Consider the following 13,448-nt stretch of genomic DNA (forward strand, 5'->3'; position numbering starts at 1 on the left):
AAAATTTGTTTGCTAAATATTTTGTGTGATTTTGAAATGACTAATTTTTCTAGCTATTTTCAAGCTACATAGTGCTTCTGGCCATAGATGGATTGGCAGCACTGATAAGTGAGGGGGTGTTTGGTCAGAAGCAAAACAAAAAATGTATACAAAACATCGATGCTTAAAATTCGCGAAACTAGTTAATTGAAACTGCTAAATCGACAATAAATATATAATCCAGGATGCTGGACATTCGGCACAAGGCCGCCCTACACAGCATGGTGTGTCAGGCGATCCTGGTGCTGATTTGCTTGGTTTGCTACGGCTGCGGTGGCCTGAGTGGGGCAAAATTCGTCTTCGATGACACGGTGGCCATCGTCAAGAACCGGGATGTCAACACACTGCCCACCAACTGGACGGCGATCTTCACCCACGACTTCTGGGGCGCCTCCCTGCTCAGCTCCGATTCGCACAAGTCCTTTCGGCCACTGACCACCCTGATGTTCCACTGCGAGTATGCCCTCCTCGGCCTGAATGCCTCCCACATGAAGTTCCTCAACCTCCTGCTGCACTGCGTCAACACGCTGCTCATGTGGCGATTGGTTCGGTCGCTGTATGTGCCGGAGATCAACACGGAGCGTTGGGCGATCCTCTCCGCAGCTTTGTTTGCTGCTCATCCCATCCACACGGAGGCGGTTTCGGGTGTGGTGGGCAGGGCAGAGCTCATGTTCGCCATGATTCACCTGCTTTGCCTTCTGCTGACCGTGGCCAACGCCGGCAAACACGGTATTCAGACTGGTGGCCTAATCCTGCTCCTGACCGCCGTGGGAATGCTCTTCAAGGAGTCCGCTGTGACCATTCCCATGTCGTGTGTGCTGCTGGATTACTTTCAAAATGGCTTTTATCATTTGCCAGTCAAGGATCAGTGGAACCTTTTGCACAACCGGATGAGCTACTTGGTTTACTTGTTTGGCACTTTGGCTCTGCTGACGGCTCGCCTCTGGTGGCAGGACTTTGAGACGCCCACGTTCAAGGAGGTGGACAACCCAGTGGCCCACAATGAGTACATCCTGACCCGAGGACTATCCCAGCAGTACCTGCTGGTCATGAACATCTGGCTGATGCTGTGCCCCCACTGGCTGTGCTACGACTGGGCTTTGGGCTGCGTCAAGCTGGTGACCAGCATCTGGGATCTAAGGCTCCAGGGCGTCATCGGATTCTACTCCATCCTGCTGGTGGCTCTGATGAACTTCCGTCGCCTTCCTGGATTAATGCTAGCTCTGGGCTTGATGATAGTCCCTTTTCTGCCAGCGTCTGGAATCATTTGCGTGGGATTCGTGATCGCAGAGCGAACGCTTTACGTGCCCTCCATAGGCTTTTGCCTGGTGTCCATCTACGGATTCCTCTACTGGTATGATTGCAGCATCAAGAAAAGTATTTGGCGCACTGCACTTCAGATTCTCCTTATGCTGCTTTTCACCGTGATGATGCTGCGAACTCGCCAGCGAGCCACCGACTGGCTGAATGAAGAGCAGCTTTTTAAGTCCGCCCTTCAGGTGTGTCCGGACAACGCCAAGGTGCACTATAACATAGCTCGGCTGGCCACTGATACGGGAAACAATACGAAAGCCTTTTTGCACTACCACAAGGCCATTGAGCTGTATCCCAGCTACGAATCAGCCTTGATGAATCTTGGGAACCTGTACCGGGAGCACGGCCAACTGGCTACAGCTGAGGAGTACATACGATTGGCTCTGCAGGCATATCCGTCCTTTCCCGCGGCTTGGATGAATCTCGGCATTGTGCAATCGGCCCAGGGAAAGTTCGACAAGGCCTTGGCCAGCTATGAGAAGGCCTTGAAGTACAGGACCAACTTCGCTGTGTGTTACTACAACATGGGTAACCTTTATTTGGAGCAGAAGCTCTACGCCGAAGCCCTCCAGCATTGGCAGCACGCTGTGGCGCTGAATCCCCGCCAGCCGAAAGCCTGGGCCAACATTCTTACCATGCTGGACAATCGAGGATTGCAGGACGACGCCCTGCGCATCTCCAATCAGGCCCTGCAGCATCTTCCCAACGATGCCAGCATCCTGTTTATTCGAGCCAATGTCCTAGGCAAATTAAAGCACTACGCGGAGGCGGAGTCGCTCTATTTGCGAGTTATTGAGCTAGAGTCCCACAACATGCTCTACTATACGAATCTCGGAGTTCTCTATCATCGGTGGGACAAGTCCCAGGAGGCTATAGAGGCTTATCGGACGGCGATAAGTATTAACGCGGCGAGGGCAACGACAGCGCGGGAGAATCTCAGCAAGCTTCTGAAGCGACTGCAGCGGGAAGCGCAGGTCAACCAAAGATAAGCGTTAGCTTTCAAGTCGCACCGCAAAATATGGAACCAACCAAATGTTGTTTGTCTTTGAACGCAGTAATGCGAGGTAAATATTTGCATTTCATAAAATTAGAATGTAAAACTTAACGACTATGAACACTTCTTAAGCTACAATAATCCCGGAGAAAATATGAGGTTGTGGGTTCAGTCACTAGTCCCAGGAAGTTATAAACGTACTTACTTTTGAAAGACACTAAAATTAGATAGCAATATATGAATATCAAACGACCCATATCCCATCCACGGAATCTCAGTACACCTTATTTATTTTTAGTATAAGTTTAGGATAATTTATTTATTTATTATTTTACTCGAGGGTATATACAGTTAATGTTAAAACTAATTAATGATCGAACAATTACAATACGACTTACATAAATTAACTAAACCCTAGAACGTAAGGACTACATGAAATACTTTAGAAAATAGTGACAATTTAGGCACCATTGTAAAATGATTCAATTCCATTAAAGATTCATGTTTTTAAAATAATAATACCGCAAATTACACGAGTTTATATATAACACATATAAACAGATCGGGGCTGCTGGATCATGGAAAAAACTGAAGCACTTTGGCAGAATGCGAGACTACAAGTCGAACAAAAGAGAGATTAACGTGTGGACATCAGTAAATATTCAAGATACATGCATGCGTCTATGTACTATATGCGTAGGCGTAAAGGTATAACAAAGTCTTGTTGTTTGAGATACGGGTCTGTTGGGTTTTTCTGGGCGAGCAAGCGAGCAACGGCGGTTCGGAACTAAATCAAATAATAATGAGCAAATAACACAGCTAGCACAGCAACAAGGTTATGGGGGGTTAACGATCTACAGCAGCACGAATTCCTCGCTTTCACTATCATCCTGGTCGTTGTCGTCCACATGGTGTGGAGGCAACAATTGGGTGCCCAGTTCCTGGGCCAGAGCAGCCACCTGTTTTATGAGCGGCTTGTACAGCGAATCACTCATCTCGTCACGCTCGTGGTCCTGGCATCGGCCTCGCGAGAATGAGAACAGTGGATAGTTCATCTCGGCTTGCTCAGCCTGTTGATGATGGTTTGATTGGGGCGTCACTTGATGACCCCCAGCAGCCTTATCCACTGTGGCCCCGGAGGCACAGCGCATAGGATGCAAGTACTGGAATAATTAACAGAGTAACTAAAATATTCGAGGAAGGATTGCTTGGCTGTGGCTCACCAGCTGCACGCTCTCCATAAAGCTGTCGAAATCACTCTTGGTGGCACAGTAAAAGCCGATGCAACAGCTGGGATCCATTTTGCTGGCCTTTAGCTTTCGTGGCGACCTGCAGTGGAACGAGTGCAGTGAAAAGTTCTCCTGGTTCACATCCACCATCTCCTGGCAATAGTGCGGATCCAAATGGATGAGCCTGTCCTCCTGGAAGCCCACAAAGTACAGCGAGTGCTTGGGCTTGCCACCAATGATGCCCAAGCAGTGCTCCGTACTCAGCAGCAGCTTCAGGCAATGGGCATACACGGGATTTAGTTTATCGCTGCCCAGGCGCAATGGGATGAGCACGATGAGGGACTTCCAGTGCTGCTGGTGCTCCGATTTAGGCGTTTCCGCCTGCGATCGCTTCGCTTGCTGCCAAGGCACATGGGGTTTGGGCGCCGGTTCGGGAATGCTGCACTGATCCTCAATATCCTGTATATAAACTGAAACACGGAAACACGGTCATAAAACAAAATAGACTATCAAATAAGACGATGAGTAATGAACCCCAACAAGGTTGCAAGAATTAATCATGGCCGGTATCAATGTGTCACGGCTGTTATCTTGTAATTCTTTGGGTTAGGGATTTCTTTTTGCCCGTACTCACTCGTGCAATCTTTGGCCACATAGACACTGATATTGTCAAAGTCTGCATTTTCCTGAGCTGCATGCTCCAAGGCGTGTCTGTGGTGGGGTAAAGGTTTATCAGTTTTGATAAAGATAACAGTCTGCATAACTTACTTTAACAAATAGGAGACCGAGGCGGGGCCATACCAGTCGCCTGGCTTCTTGCCCAGATCTTCCCCTAGCCGCACCAGGGCGTGGATGGAGAAGGGACTGTTTTTCGAGGAGCTGTCGCCGAACCACTTGACGATCTTCTTATGCATGTTATCCTCGTAGGTGGAGTGCAACTGAGACTCAGGATCATAGCGCCAACCTGTAGGTAGAAAGGTCTTATGAGAATCCAATTAGTTTGTGCTGTTTTGGTCAACTTACTGCGTCCCAGGAAGTGACAGATTAGTCCTTGGGCCAGGAGCATCTGGCCACTCCTTAGCATACAGCCCCAGCCGCAATCCGAGGTGTAGTTAGAGCCATTCATGATGGGGAACTCCCTGCGATAGGTCATCCAGATTCTGCTGTAGAAGTCCCGCCGAAAGCCCTCGATGCCTTCCTCCCAGGGCTGTTCGCCCACCTGGTTCTCGACTGCGTCCATTCCCAGCTCCTGGGGCACCACAATCTCGTCGATCTGCTGCGGATTAAGGGCTGGATACAGGGAGGCAGACGTCGAGGTGGCTTGAATGCTGTCGTACGCCGATGTAGCGTTGTCGGGCGTCGTATCCGCTCCACTGGGCAGCTCGGTAATGGAACTTTCCATGCTCACAGGCGGGGTGAAGCGACGATGATAGCACCTGCCCAGCAGCCACACTGGCTGCTCCTTGGAGAAGCTGGTCTGGCGCATCTTGCCGCTCCAGCCGTACTTCACATTATGCCACATGGCCACCAGCTTGGACTCCCTACCCTTGGTGGGCGTGCGGTTGGCCGACAGGTCACCGGTTTCCTCGCTGTACTGCTCCACGTGACCGCAGCTCGGGCCGCTGCTGCCGCTGCCGCTGCCGCCACCACTGCCTCCTCCATAGAGCTGACTGAAGGCGTTCATGAAACGTGATGACGTCGATATTTTGCGCTGCGGTGTCGCTGTCGCAGCGTTTTCTGACTTTAGGTTCAGATTCGCACCTGAGGTGCTCACGGGCGAGGGGGAGGGGGCGCGCGGGACGGCGAATACGGTGCGAGGGACCGTCTGAATGGGGGCCGCCTGCTCCTCCTCGATGGCGCCGTCCTCCACCAGCGGCAGGGATAGGGGATCCGGGACCGCATCCTGGCCGCACATCCGGCTGCCCTCCACAATGCTTCCCTCGCCGGCGGCTTCGAAGAGCATTAGTTTCTCGTCGGTCAACTTGGAGAGGAGGCCGTCATAGTTCATCTGCTTGGTGGCCGTGGACGAGGACATGAAAACAGAGGCGGAAGAGGAAGAGGTGGATGAGCGACGACGACGCTTTGTCCGCAACTTGGGGAACTTGAAGAACTGCGGCATGGCAATCTCGGTGCGAGCCAGTTGCTGGCCCTGGCTCAACTGACAACGACCACCGATTGCGTGCTAATTACAAATGTTTACTCACCGTTTATTTGTTGACAAAATAAGATAAAGTAACTATACGAAATTTGTTTTTCTTATTCTTATTCGCGAGAAGTACAATTGCCAATTGCGGCGTTGCCAGACCGCCGATTTGCTCTATTGTTTGTACGTATGTCAGATGTGTGTTTTGAATACGCTAGTTCAGGGGCGGATCTGAAGTATGAATTAAAATTGTTCTTAAATTTTAATTCCAGTTTAAAAATAATAAAAAAATATATTAAAAATGATTTTAAAAGTTTAAAACTATGATCAAAAAATTATGTTATTAAGTCAAATAGTTGTAATGTACAAAAGCTGAGGGCCATATCTAAATGCTCATAAATTTACATCTATATTTAACTAAATAAACTGCATACTTTATTTCCGCTTTCGCACTACCTTTTCAAATCTCTAGCGACTTTAAGTGATTTCCGGGGAAAGCGTTTCCTGGAACACCCTGCCCCACTTCCGGCATGTGGGCGGTCTGGCAACCCCCGACAAGAACAACCAGCTGTGCGGGTGCTAAAATTCTATTGCGCAACGCCAAAATCCTAAACACAACGCCACACAGCGACTGACAGCCATTCAAAATGGTAAGTAATGCAAATTCGTGCAAATCAAAGCGCTTAACTATTCGAAAACAATTCCCCGCCGACAGCAGGGCCCAATTCAAAGGTTGGTGTACACATTCGGTCATCGCACCTGCAGCCAATTGCCGCTGATCGGCGGAGCAGCGATATCCAACGCGAAACCACCTGTAATGGACCTCTCCGTCCGCCAATCCTCCTCCTCCTCCGTGCTGGCCACGGAGTCCTCCAACAAGGGAATGATCATACTGAACCGTCCCAAAGCTCTGAACGCCATCAACCTGGAGATGGTGCGAAAGATCTACAAGCATCTGAAGAAGTGCGAGAAGTCCAAGTCGCTGTTGATCATCAAGGGCACGGGCGAGAAGGCCTTCTGCGCCGGCGGAGATGTGCGCGCCCTGGTCGAGGCGGGACCCACGGACGAGTCGAAGAGTTTCTTCCGCGAGGAGTATAGCACGAACGCCCTGATCGGCAACTACAAGATACCCTACATCGCCATCATTGACGGCATCACCATGGGCGGCGGTGTGGGCCTCAGTGTCCACGGCAAGTACCGGGTGGCCACCGATCGGACGCTGTTCGCCATGCCTGAGACGGCGATTGGTCTGTTCCCGGACGTGGGCGGCTCCTACTTCCTGCCTCGCCTGCAGGGTAAACTGGGTCTCTACCTGGGACTGACAGGCTACCGGTTGCGCGGAGGCGATGTCTTCTACTCGGGCATTGCCACGCACTACTGCGAGAGCAGCAAGATCCCTGATCTCGAGACGGCGCTGCTCAACTGCCCAGATGCGGATGATGTGCCCGACCTGCTGCAGAAGTTCCATTCCACACCGGAGAAACCCTTCTCGCTGCAGCCCGTCCTGGAGCAGATCAACAAGAACTTTTCGGCGGATTCGGTGGAGGGCATTCTGGAGAACCTGCAGAACGATGGCAGCGAGTGGGCCAAGAAGACGCTGGAGGTGAGGGCGGTTCACGGTTCACGTAGTGATAAGCACACAATCGAATGTTAATTGGTTGGGCCAATCAAATCTTGGCGCGCTTTTAGCGCCTTTACATTTGATCCGTTCCCAGCCAATTAGCGGTGTTTAGGCTGCGGCACGACTTCACTTAACTGGCACACATAAATTATAGCTTATTTGTCTATTTTAGACCCTCTGCAAGGTGTCGCCCACCTCGATGAAGGTTACGTTCCGCCAGCTGGAGCTCGGCTCGCAGCTGTCTCTGGCCCAATGTCTCATTATGGAGTACCGTCTGGCCGTGCGTCACTTGGAGCGCAGCGACTTCAAGGAGGGTGTGCGCGCCCTGCTTATCGACAAGGACCAGAAACCCCAGTGGCAGCCAACTAAGCTGGCCGATGTCACCGAGGAACATGTGCAATGGTTCTTCCGCAAGCTGCCGGACACCGAGGAACTCAAACTGTAATGTAGCAGGCCTAGTTTTGTTTTGGGTTGAGCCTGCCCATCCTGTTTGTCTTCCGTTAAGCCGCTCATTTATATATACACACCCGAACATCTCTGTATATATCTATGCAAGCTTGAGTTACGTTATGCATGGTTCCTTGCCTGCCGTTTTTGCAATATTCGTTATATTTACTCCTACCGTTCAAAGGCCACAGTTTGACGAGTTCTGTTGCTTAATTATCCGCAATCTCTTCTCTGTTTCATTCCAACAGCGACTAACTTCGAGGGAAAGTCTCTGCCATCGCCTGTATTTACCAATAACGATCGTGAAATTCAATGCATTTAAATATATGATAAACATATATGCCTATATATATTATATACAATTCGTAGTCCTAATACAATCATTCATTGTGCCTAAAGAATCGTTAGAATTCGTTTAAAAAAATAAAGTGAAGTGTATGTGTTTAATAACTGTTCGTTGGTAGCGTCTAAGCATTGTTATCCTTTAGCTTGATGCTGTCCTCCACCATGTTGGTTAACTCGACCAGCTTATCGATCTGCGTAGGCTGGAAGTTCAGTTTGCCGAGCTCCTGCTTCCAGGATGTGACATCCACACGAAGCTGGACGCGAATCTTATCATCGTCCGACATGACAGCTGAATTTCCTGCCGATAGCGAGGCAGATCCTCCACTTTTAACATTTCGAAGACGGCGTAAGGACTCTTCAGTTTTCTGCACCGATGTGAGCACATCACTCACCACATTGAAGTACCTGCGAATGAGATATAATCAGTGAGAGGCTCATTCTAAACAATCACTTCCACTTACGCTTTGGTTATGTGACTGGCAACCTCCGACAAGATCTGCTCCACCACTAGTGTGCCAAGTTGGGACTCATTCTGCTGGGCAAACGCCTTCAGCGGCCGAAGCATTTGCTCCACGTAGCCGGAGCAGCGGGAGGGAACCTCTCGATTGGTCTTGCGATACAATCGCGGCAAATCGTTCACCTGGCGCACATTGTCCGTTTCACATTCTCCGATCAGGAACTCCACCAAGGTCTTTTGGATACTGGTCAAATGAGCGCCCAGCGTGTCGGCCAGTGCGGCCATGGATTTGGCTAGAACATCGTTAAAGATTTTCGTACGCTGCTCAGCGGGCACGGACTGAACAATCAATTGCTGTAGCTCCGGCAGATAAGCGTCCAGTTTGCGAATATCTGCGTGCAGGGCAATAAGCAACTGGTGTCGAGTGTAGGACTTTGCGAAGTTGCTGCCCTTAGACACAGCAATGGCATCCGTGATCCATCGGGAGAGGCGCAAAACTATCTGCACATTAAGCTTATAGAACTTGGGAAACACTTCCGGCAGGTAAACTCCCTCGGCCCAGCACCGTGACATGGCCTCCCTGGCGGCATTGAATGGCGTTAATTTGTAGTCCTTATCACCAAGATTGCTTTTCAAAGTGTCGTCCTGCAGCACAGGCTCCAACTTGGCTTCAAAGTGACCAGCAATTTCCTAGTAGGACATCTGATGAAAACTGAACTTTAATTGGAATATATATTCATACCATACCTGAAAGCATATTTGAAAGTAAACTGGGAGATTCCACCGGGCCTCGAAGCTCTTTGTCTGCTTGTGCTGGCGATAGAAAGTGACAGCCTGCTCCCCGGAGCTGGTCAACAACTCCTCTATTTTACCAAGAAAGTCACGGGTACACTTATATTTCACATAGAACACCTCCGAGTTGCCTGGTGCAAATATAGAGTTCATGTGGAGCTCAAGACGCGTCTCCACATCGGCCCAGTAGCTGTTGACCACGAAGTTAAAGCCGGGAAACTTGTCGGAGTATAGCGTAAGTCGCAGCAGATCGGTCATGTGAAGCGATATAAAGTTGAGAATCTTGCTGTAGATGCCAGCCAGGCCCTGCGGCGAGTTCTGCAGCTGTTGCTCACCGATGACTCCGGTCATGTAGGGTGCCACGACATCCTCGCGGAATACGCGCTCCGCCTGGCCACAGGCATTCAGGGTTATATAGATGCGCAGGCAGCGCTCTAAGTGTTCCGGTGCAGAGTTGCGGGCCTGGCTAAGGGCGTCATTGAAGAAGCGTCGGAGATGCTGGTGCAGTTGATCCTCCAGCTGCTGGATCTTGCCCTGCTGTTCGGCATTCAAGTGCTTGGAGCAGTGCTTCTCGTGGAACTTCAACTGAATCAGGTCCAGAGCAGCTCGCTCCAGGTCAACCGCCTTGATTGGATGCTCTCCGCTGAGCTTCCGGTCGATTAGGTCCTGGAGTTTGCTGATGGTCTCGTAGACTTTCTTCAGGCTCTGCAAGCCCCGCTTAAACTCCCGCAGCTGGCGCTTCTCCTCCAACTGGGCCCGCAGCTCGGTGACGTTCTCGTCGATCAGACAGTGGATGCTCTCGATGTCGCTGCGGAACTGCTCCAGCGGCCGCTGTATGGACTCTATGTTCTGATCCAAACCCACCAGGTTGGCGCTTAGGTTCACAAAGTCGGCGTAGTCCTCGTTGATCAGATCGATCATAGCCGCCCGCAGGCCTTTAAGGTAAAGGCCCAGGTTGTCCCGCAGTTGCTCCAGACTTGGTGCATTGCGATTCTTGTGCAGAAACTCGTCCACCGAAAAGTTGGCCTAGTCGAAAGAATATCTTAGCAGCGGAACACAAATCTGACCGGGATTACTCACCTTCATAAACTCATTCTTGTCGAAGCACAGCTTCTCCGCTGTGCTGGTGGAACCGGCGGCCAGGTGCGTCGACTTCTTGACGGAATCATGCATGGCCTGCGCCGGGAAATTAATTTATTAATTATTGAAACAAATTCTGTTGCCACGAAAGTAGAGCTGTAGCGATGTGAAAAATATATAAGAAATACTCGATATATCGATTATTTCCTTATGATAAGTATCTTAGCCCGCCAAATCCGATAAATATTGAGTAAATAAATAAATATAAAGAAATAAAGTTTCGATTTCTGATCTCAAACATATTTGAATTGCATTTTTATAACGAAACATGTTCAAATTGCATTTTATATATGAAACATATTTAAATTGCATTTGAAATATAAACATATTTAAATTAAAATGGATCTTAACAATAAAATTAAATATGAACATATTTTAATTGGATTTTATATATAAAACAATTTCATTTTAAATTTTTATTTCAATTTAAATACGAACATCTTTAAATGGCAATTTAAAAACATATGTATATATTTAAATTTCAATTTAATTAGGAATATTTTTTAAGCTAAATATGTATGTAAATGTAAATATGAATAAATTTACTTATTGCAAACAACGCATTTAATAACAGATTTAATTTTGAAACCGATCTTCATGTAAATATTTGAATATAAAAATATCGATATATCGATATTTTGATATATAGTATTATCAACGTCCCTATTTGTTTACAAAAAAAGAAGCGAATATAGCCGGAAGAAAGCCCTTTTTATCTTTTTTAAGGAGAAGAACTCACAAAGCCAAGTAAACCCTTCATCATGCCGAAGAACGGAGGTACCGGCCACCGCAACAACGCGCCCAGAAAGCGCCAAACGCCAGCGGTGCAGCTGGATGAGGAAAATCCCATTGTCCAGGCTTTTCGCAACTATTCCAACGAACTGACCATGAAACACGATCGCCACGAGCGGATCGTCAAGCTGAGTCGCGACATTACCATCGAGTCCAAGCGGATCATCTTTCTGCTGCACTCCATCGACTCGCGCAAGCAGAACAAGGAGAAGGTCCTGGAGGAGGCCCGCCAGCGCCTGACCAAGCTAATCGAGGTGAACTTTAGGGCTGTGGCTCTGGAGCTGCGCGACCAGGATGTCTACCAGTTTCGCGCCGCCTACTCGCCGGGATTGCAGGAGTTCATTGAGGCTTACACGTACATGGAGTACCTCTGCTATGAGGATGGGGAGGGCGAGAACGAAGCCAAGAGCGTGTCCGACTGGCAGGCCATCCAGTCGGTGATGCAGTACGTCGAGGAGAGCAGCAAGCCCAAGGGAGAGCCAACCGAAGGCGAAGAAATGGAGGTGGTTCCTCTGGACGAGAAGAAAAGCCCCAAGAAATTCCAGTTCTTTGTGGACCCCACTGAATACATACTGGGTCTCTCCGATCTCACTGGGGAGCTCATGCGCCGCTGCATCAATTCGCTGGGCAGTGGCGATACCGACACCTGTTTGGAGACCTGCAAGACCTTGCAGCACTTCTACACTGGGTAGGTTAAATAGGTGCCCTTTTAATGTTCCTTACTAATCAACCCTTTTTCCATTAGTTACATCAGTCTGAACTGCCAGAGGGCCCGGGAACTATGGCGCAAGATCACCACCATGAGGCAGAGCGTGCTGAAGGCCGAGAATGTCTGCTATAATGTAAAAGTACGCGGTGGCGAGGCTGCCAAATGGGGAGCCACTTTTGACCAAAAGCCAGCTGAAGATGTCGACGAAGGCTTCTACTAGACATAAGTTTACAACAATGGAATATATGTATTGAATCAACTATTTGGTAAATGAAGCTTATGATCTAAGTTAACAACGAATTCGAATGGGTAGTTTAATCATAATCTTCACTGTTTATGCGTTGGCTTTCAAACTCCAGCTCATCATCCTCATCTTCGTCAATATCTGCGCCAGGACGATAGTCCGCATCTTCGTCATTGTCGCCTCCGAACGGGTCCTCCTCTTCCTCCTCCGTTCCAGAGTCCTGATTATTCTGAATCTGGGCTCGTCGTTGGCGCAGACGATTGCGAATGTTCTGCGCGGAATTGACTAGACTGATCTTTAGCCAATTTGAAGCGTGTGCAAAGGAAGCGTCCTACTTACAATCCGCCGGATGGGAATGCTCCTGAAAGTGGACTGGATGACGGCGATAGCAGGCGTTGCCAAAGGGACAAGCGGGAGTTCCGAGCGGTGGCTCTGGGTAGCTTGGGCGCCGATAGTCCTGGTCTCCTGGATGAGCTTCTGCATTCCGATGAGCCGGGTTTCGTCTGGCATTGGTATAAAACATTACCTAAGTTGATGAGTTGAAAATGGGCCGTTTGGCATTACCTGTAGCATCGGATACCGAAGCGGCAAGAAATCCGGATGCTGCTCGAGGAGACTGATGAGTCGGCGGCGGCCTGTCCATTGGAACTAGTGGGTTCGGTCTTCACCACCGCCGCTGCAGGTGGGTTTCCATTGGCAATTGGTTCTGTCCTCACCGGGGTTGTAGAACCACTGTTAGTGGGTTCAACAGCGGGTTCATCTGCTTCCTCAACGGGCTCTGCTTTAACCTGAACAGGAGTATCGGGATTGGGTTCCGCTTTAATGGAAACCACAGGCTCCTCGGATTTTACGCGCTTGCTTGTGCTGCTTTCTGCATCGAAATTTTCAGCACCACTGTTTGTGGCCTCTGTGGGGGATTTTCTTTTATTGCCGCCATCTTCTACAGATCCATTGGTTTCCTCCACCTTAATGACCACTTTTTCTATTTCCTCTGAGACACTCATTTTGAAGAAATTAACTTAGCACCAATTTTCAAAACATTCGTATTTCACAATAACGCAGTTCTTATTGATTTTGGTAGTTTGCAACACTAAACCGCGAAATAGAGATGGGACTTTCTTACATTTTCGCTCATCTATAGGTTATTGGCGCCAGTTTTGAATTCGAACGTTAAACAAACTC

The 13,448-nt window shown here is 49.0% G+C and overlaps 6 protein-coding genes across 8 annotated transcripts; 3 read left to right on the forward strand and 3 right to left on the reverse strand.

Annotated features, from left to right (window-relative positions):
- Positions 1–101: 101 nt before the first annotated feature.
- LOC119555651 (protein O-mannosyl-transferase TMTC4) lies at positions 102–2,863 on the forward strand. The gene is made up of 2 exons (XM_037867229.1): positions 102–2,417; positions 2,480–2,863. The coding sequence occupies exon 1, from the start codon at positions 225–227 to the stop codon at positions 2,340–2,342; it is 2,118 nt and encodes a 705-aa protein (XP_037723157.1). The 5' UTR covers positions 102–224; the 3' UTR covers positions 2,343–2,417; positions 2,480–2,863.
- On the reverse strand, positions 2,672–5,915 carry LOC119555657 (cysteine protease ATG4D). Its single transcript, XM_037867241.1, has 6 exons — positions 5,781–5,915; positions 4,600–5,584; positions 4,345–4,540; positions 4,211–4,287; positions 3,571–4,046; positions 2,672–3,510 (listed from the first exon to the last, which is right to left on the reverse strand). Exons 2-6 carry the CDS (start codon positions 5,582–5,584, stop codon positions 3,202–3,204), a joined length of 2,043 nt encoding a protein of 680 aa, XP_037723169.1. The 5' UTR covers positions 5,781–5,915; the 3' UTR covers positions 2,672–3,201.
- A 359-nt stretch (positions 5,916–6,274) lies between these two features.
- On the forward strand, positions 6,275–8,170 carry LOC119556680 (3-hydroxyisobutyryl-CoA hydrolase, mitochondrial). Of its 3 annotated transcripts, none has more exons than XM_037869054.1 (4): positions 6,275–6,369; positions 6,435–7,322; positions 7,513–7,781; positions 8,036–8,170. In XM_037869054.1, exons 1-4 carry the CDS (start codon positions 6,367–6,369, stop codon positions 8,040–8,042), a joined length of 1,167 nt encoding a protein of 388 aa, XP_037724982.1. In that variant the 5' UTR covers positions 6,275–6,366; the 3' UTR covers positions 8,043–8,170. The 3 variants fall into 3 exon arrangements, with proteins under 3 accessions (XP_037724982.1, XP_037725002.1, XP_037724991.1); XM_037869074.1 differs by having other exon boundaries at positions 6,438–7,322; XM_037869063.1 differs by having other exon boundaries at positions 7,513–8,170.
- Positions 8,096–10,622, reverse strand: LOC119556674 (conserved oligomeric Golgi complex subunit 2). The gene is made up of 4 exons (XM_037869041.1): positions 10,462–10,622; positions 9,337–10,407; positions 8,594–9,279; positions 8,096–8,537 (listed from the first exon to the last, which is right to left on the reverse strand). Exons 1-4 carry the CDS (start codon positions 10,552–10,554, stop codon positions 8,255–8,257), a joined length of 2,133 nt encoding a protein of 710 aa, XP_037724969.1. The 5' UTR covers positions 10,555–10,622; the 3' UTR covers positions 8,096–8,254.
- A 570-nt stretch (positions 10,623–11,192) lies between these two features.
- Positions 11,193–12,310, forward strand: LOC119556045 (translin-associated protein X). Its single transcript, XM_037867842.1, has 2 exons — positions 11,193–12,001; positions 12,059–12,310. The coding sequence occupies exons 1-2, from the start codon at positions 11,283–11,285 to the stop codon at positions 12,240–12,242; spliced, it is 903 nt and encodes a 300-aa protein (XP_037723770.1). The 5' UTR covers positions 11,193–11,282; the 3' UTR covers positions 12,243–12,310.
- LOC119556052 (aprataxin and PNK-like factor) lies at positions 12,272–13,339 on the reverse strand. The gene is made up of 3 exons (XM_037867856.1): positions 12,831–13,339; positions 12,606–12,769; positions 12,272–12,551 (listed from the first exon to the last, which is right to left on the reverse strand). The coding sequence occupies exons 1-3, from the start codon at positions 13,268–13,270 to the stop codon at positions 12,337–12,339; spliced, it is 819 nt and encodes a 272-aa protein (XP_037723784.1). The 5' UTR covers positions 13,271–13,339; the 3' UTR covers positions 12,272–12,336.
- Positions 13,340–13,448: the final 109 nt, after the last annotated feature.

This window comes from Drosophila subpulchrella, chromosome 3R, assembly GCF_014743375.2.
Source record: "Drosophila subpulchrella strain 33 F10 #4 breed RU33 chromosome 3R, RU_Dsub_v1.1 Primary Assembly, whole genome shotgun sequence".
NCBI classification, from domain to species: Eukaryota; Metazoa; Arthropoda; class Insecta; order Diptera; family Drosophilidae; genus Drosophila; species Drosophila subpulchrella.

What these genes read in the sequence shown, in the direction of transcription:
- LOC119555651 (XM_037867229.1), top strand. Translation starts at nt 225, where the DNA reads ATGCTGGACATTCGGCACAAGGCCGCCCTACACAGCATGGTGTGTCAG.
- LOC119556674 (XM_037869041.1), bottom strand. Translation starts at nt 10,554, where the DNA reads ATGCATGATTCCGTCAAGAAGTCGACGCACCTGGCCGCCGGTTCCACC. An exon ending in ACTTTCAAATATGCTTTCAG is followed by an intron (nt 9,280 to 9,336) that starts GTATGGTATGAA and finishes ATGTCCTACTAG; the next exon opens with GAAATTGCTGGTCACTTTGA. An exon ending in GCCAGTCACATAACCAAAGC is followed by an intron (nt 8,538 to 8,593) that starts GTAAGTGGAAGT and finishes TCTCATTCGCAG; the next exon opens with GTACTTCAATGTGGTGAGTG.
- LOC119555657 (XM_037867241.1), bottom strand. Translation starts at nt 5,584, where the DNA reads ATGAACTATGACGGCCTCCTCTCCAAGTTGACCGACGAGAAACTAATG. An exon ending in TCGGTCTCCTATTTGTTAAA is followed by an intron (nt 4,288 to 4,344) that starts GTAAGTTATGCA and finishes ACCCCACCACAG; the next exon opens with ACACGCCTTGGAGCATGCAG. An exon ending in TTATGGAGAGCGTGCAGCTG is followed by an intron (nt 3,511 to 3,570) that starts GTGAGCCACAGC and finishes TAATTATTCCAG; the next exon opens with TACTTGCATCCTATGCGCTG.
- LOC119556052 (XM_037867856.1), bottom strand. Translation starts at nt 13,270, where the DNA reads ATGAGTGTCTCAGAGGAAATAGAAAAAGTGGTCATTAAGGTGGAGGAA. An exon ending in TTCGGTATCCGATGCTACAG is followed by an intron (nt 12,770 to 12,830) that starts GTAATGCCAAAC and finishes TACCAATGCCAG; the next exon opens with ACGAAACCCGGCTCATCGGA. An exon ending in GCATTCCCATCCGGCGGATT is followed by an intron (nt 12,552 to 12,605) that starts GTAAGTAGGACG and finishes AGATCAGTCTAG; the next exon opens with TCAATTCCGCGCAGAACATT.
- LOC119556680 (XM_037869054.1), top strand. An exon ending in GGGCCAAGAAGACGCTGGAG is followed by an intron (nt 7,323 to 7,512) that starts GTGAGGGCGGTT and finishes TGTCTATTTTAG; the next exon opens with ACCCTCTGCAAGGTGTCGCC.
- LOC119556045 (XM_037867842.1), top strand. Translation starts at nt 11,283, where the DNA reads ATGCCGAAGAACGGAGGTACCGGCCACCGCAACAACGCGCCCAGAAAG. An exon ending in TTGCAGCACTTCTACACTGG is followed by an intron (nt 12,002 to 12,058) that starts GTAGGTTAAATA and finishes TTTTTCCATTAG; the next exon opens with TTACATCAGTCTGAACTGCC.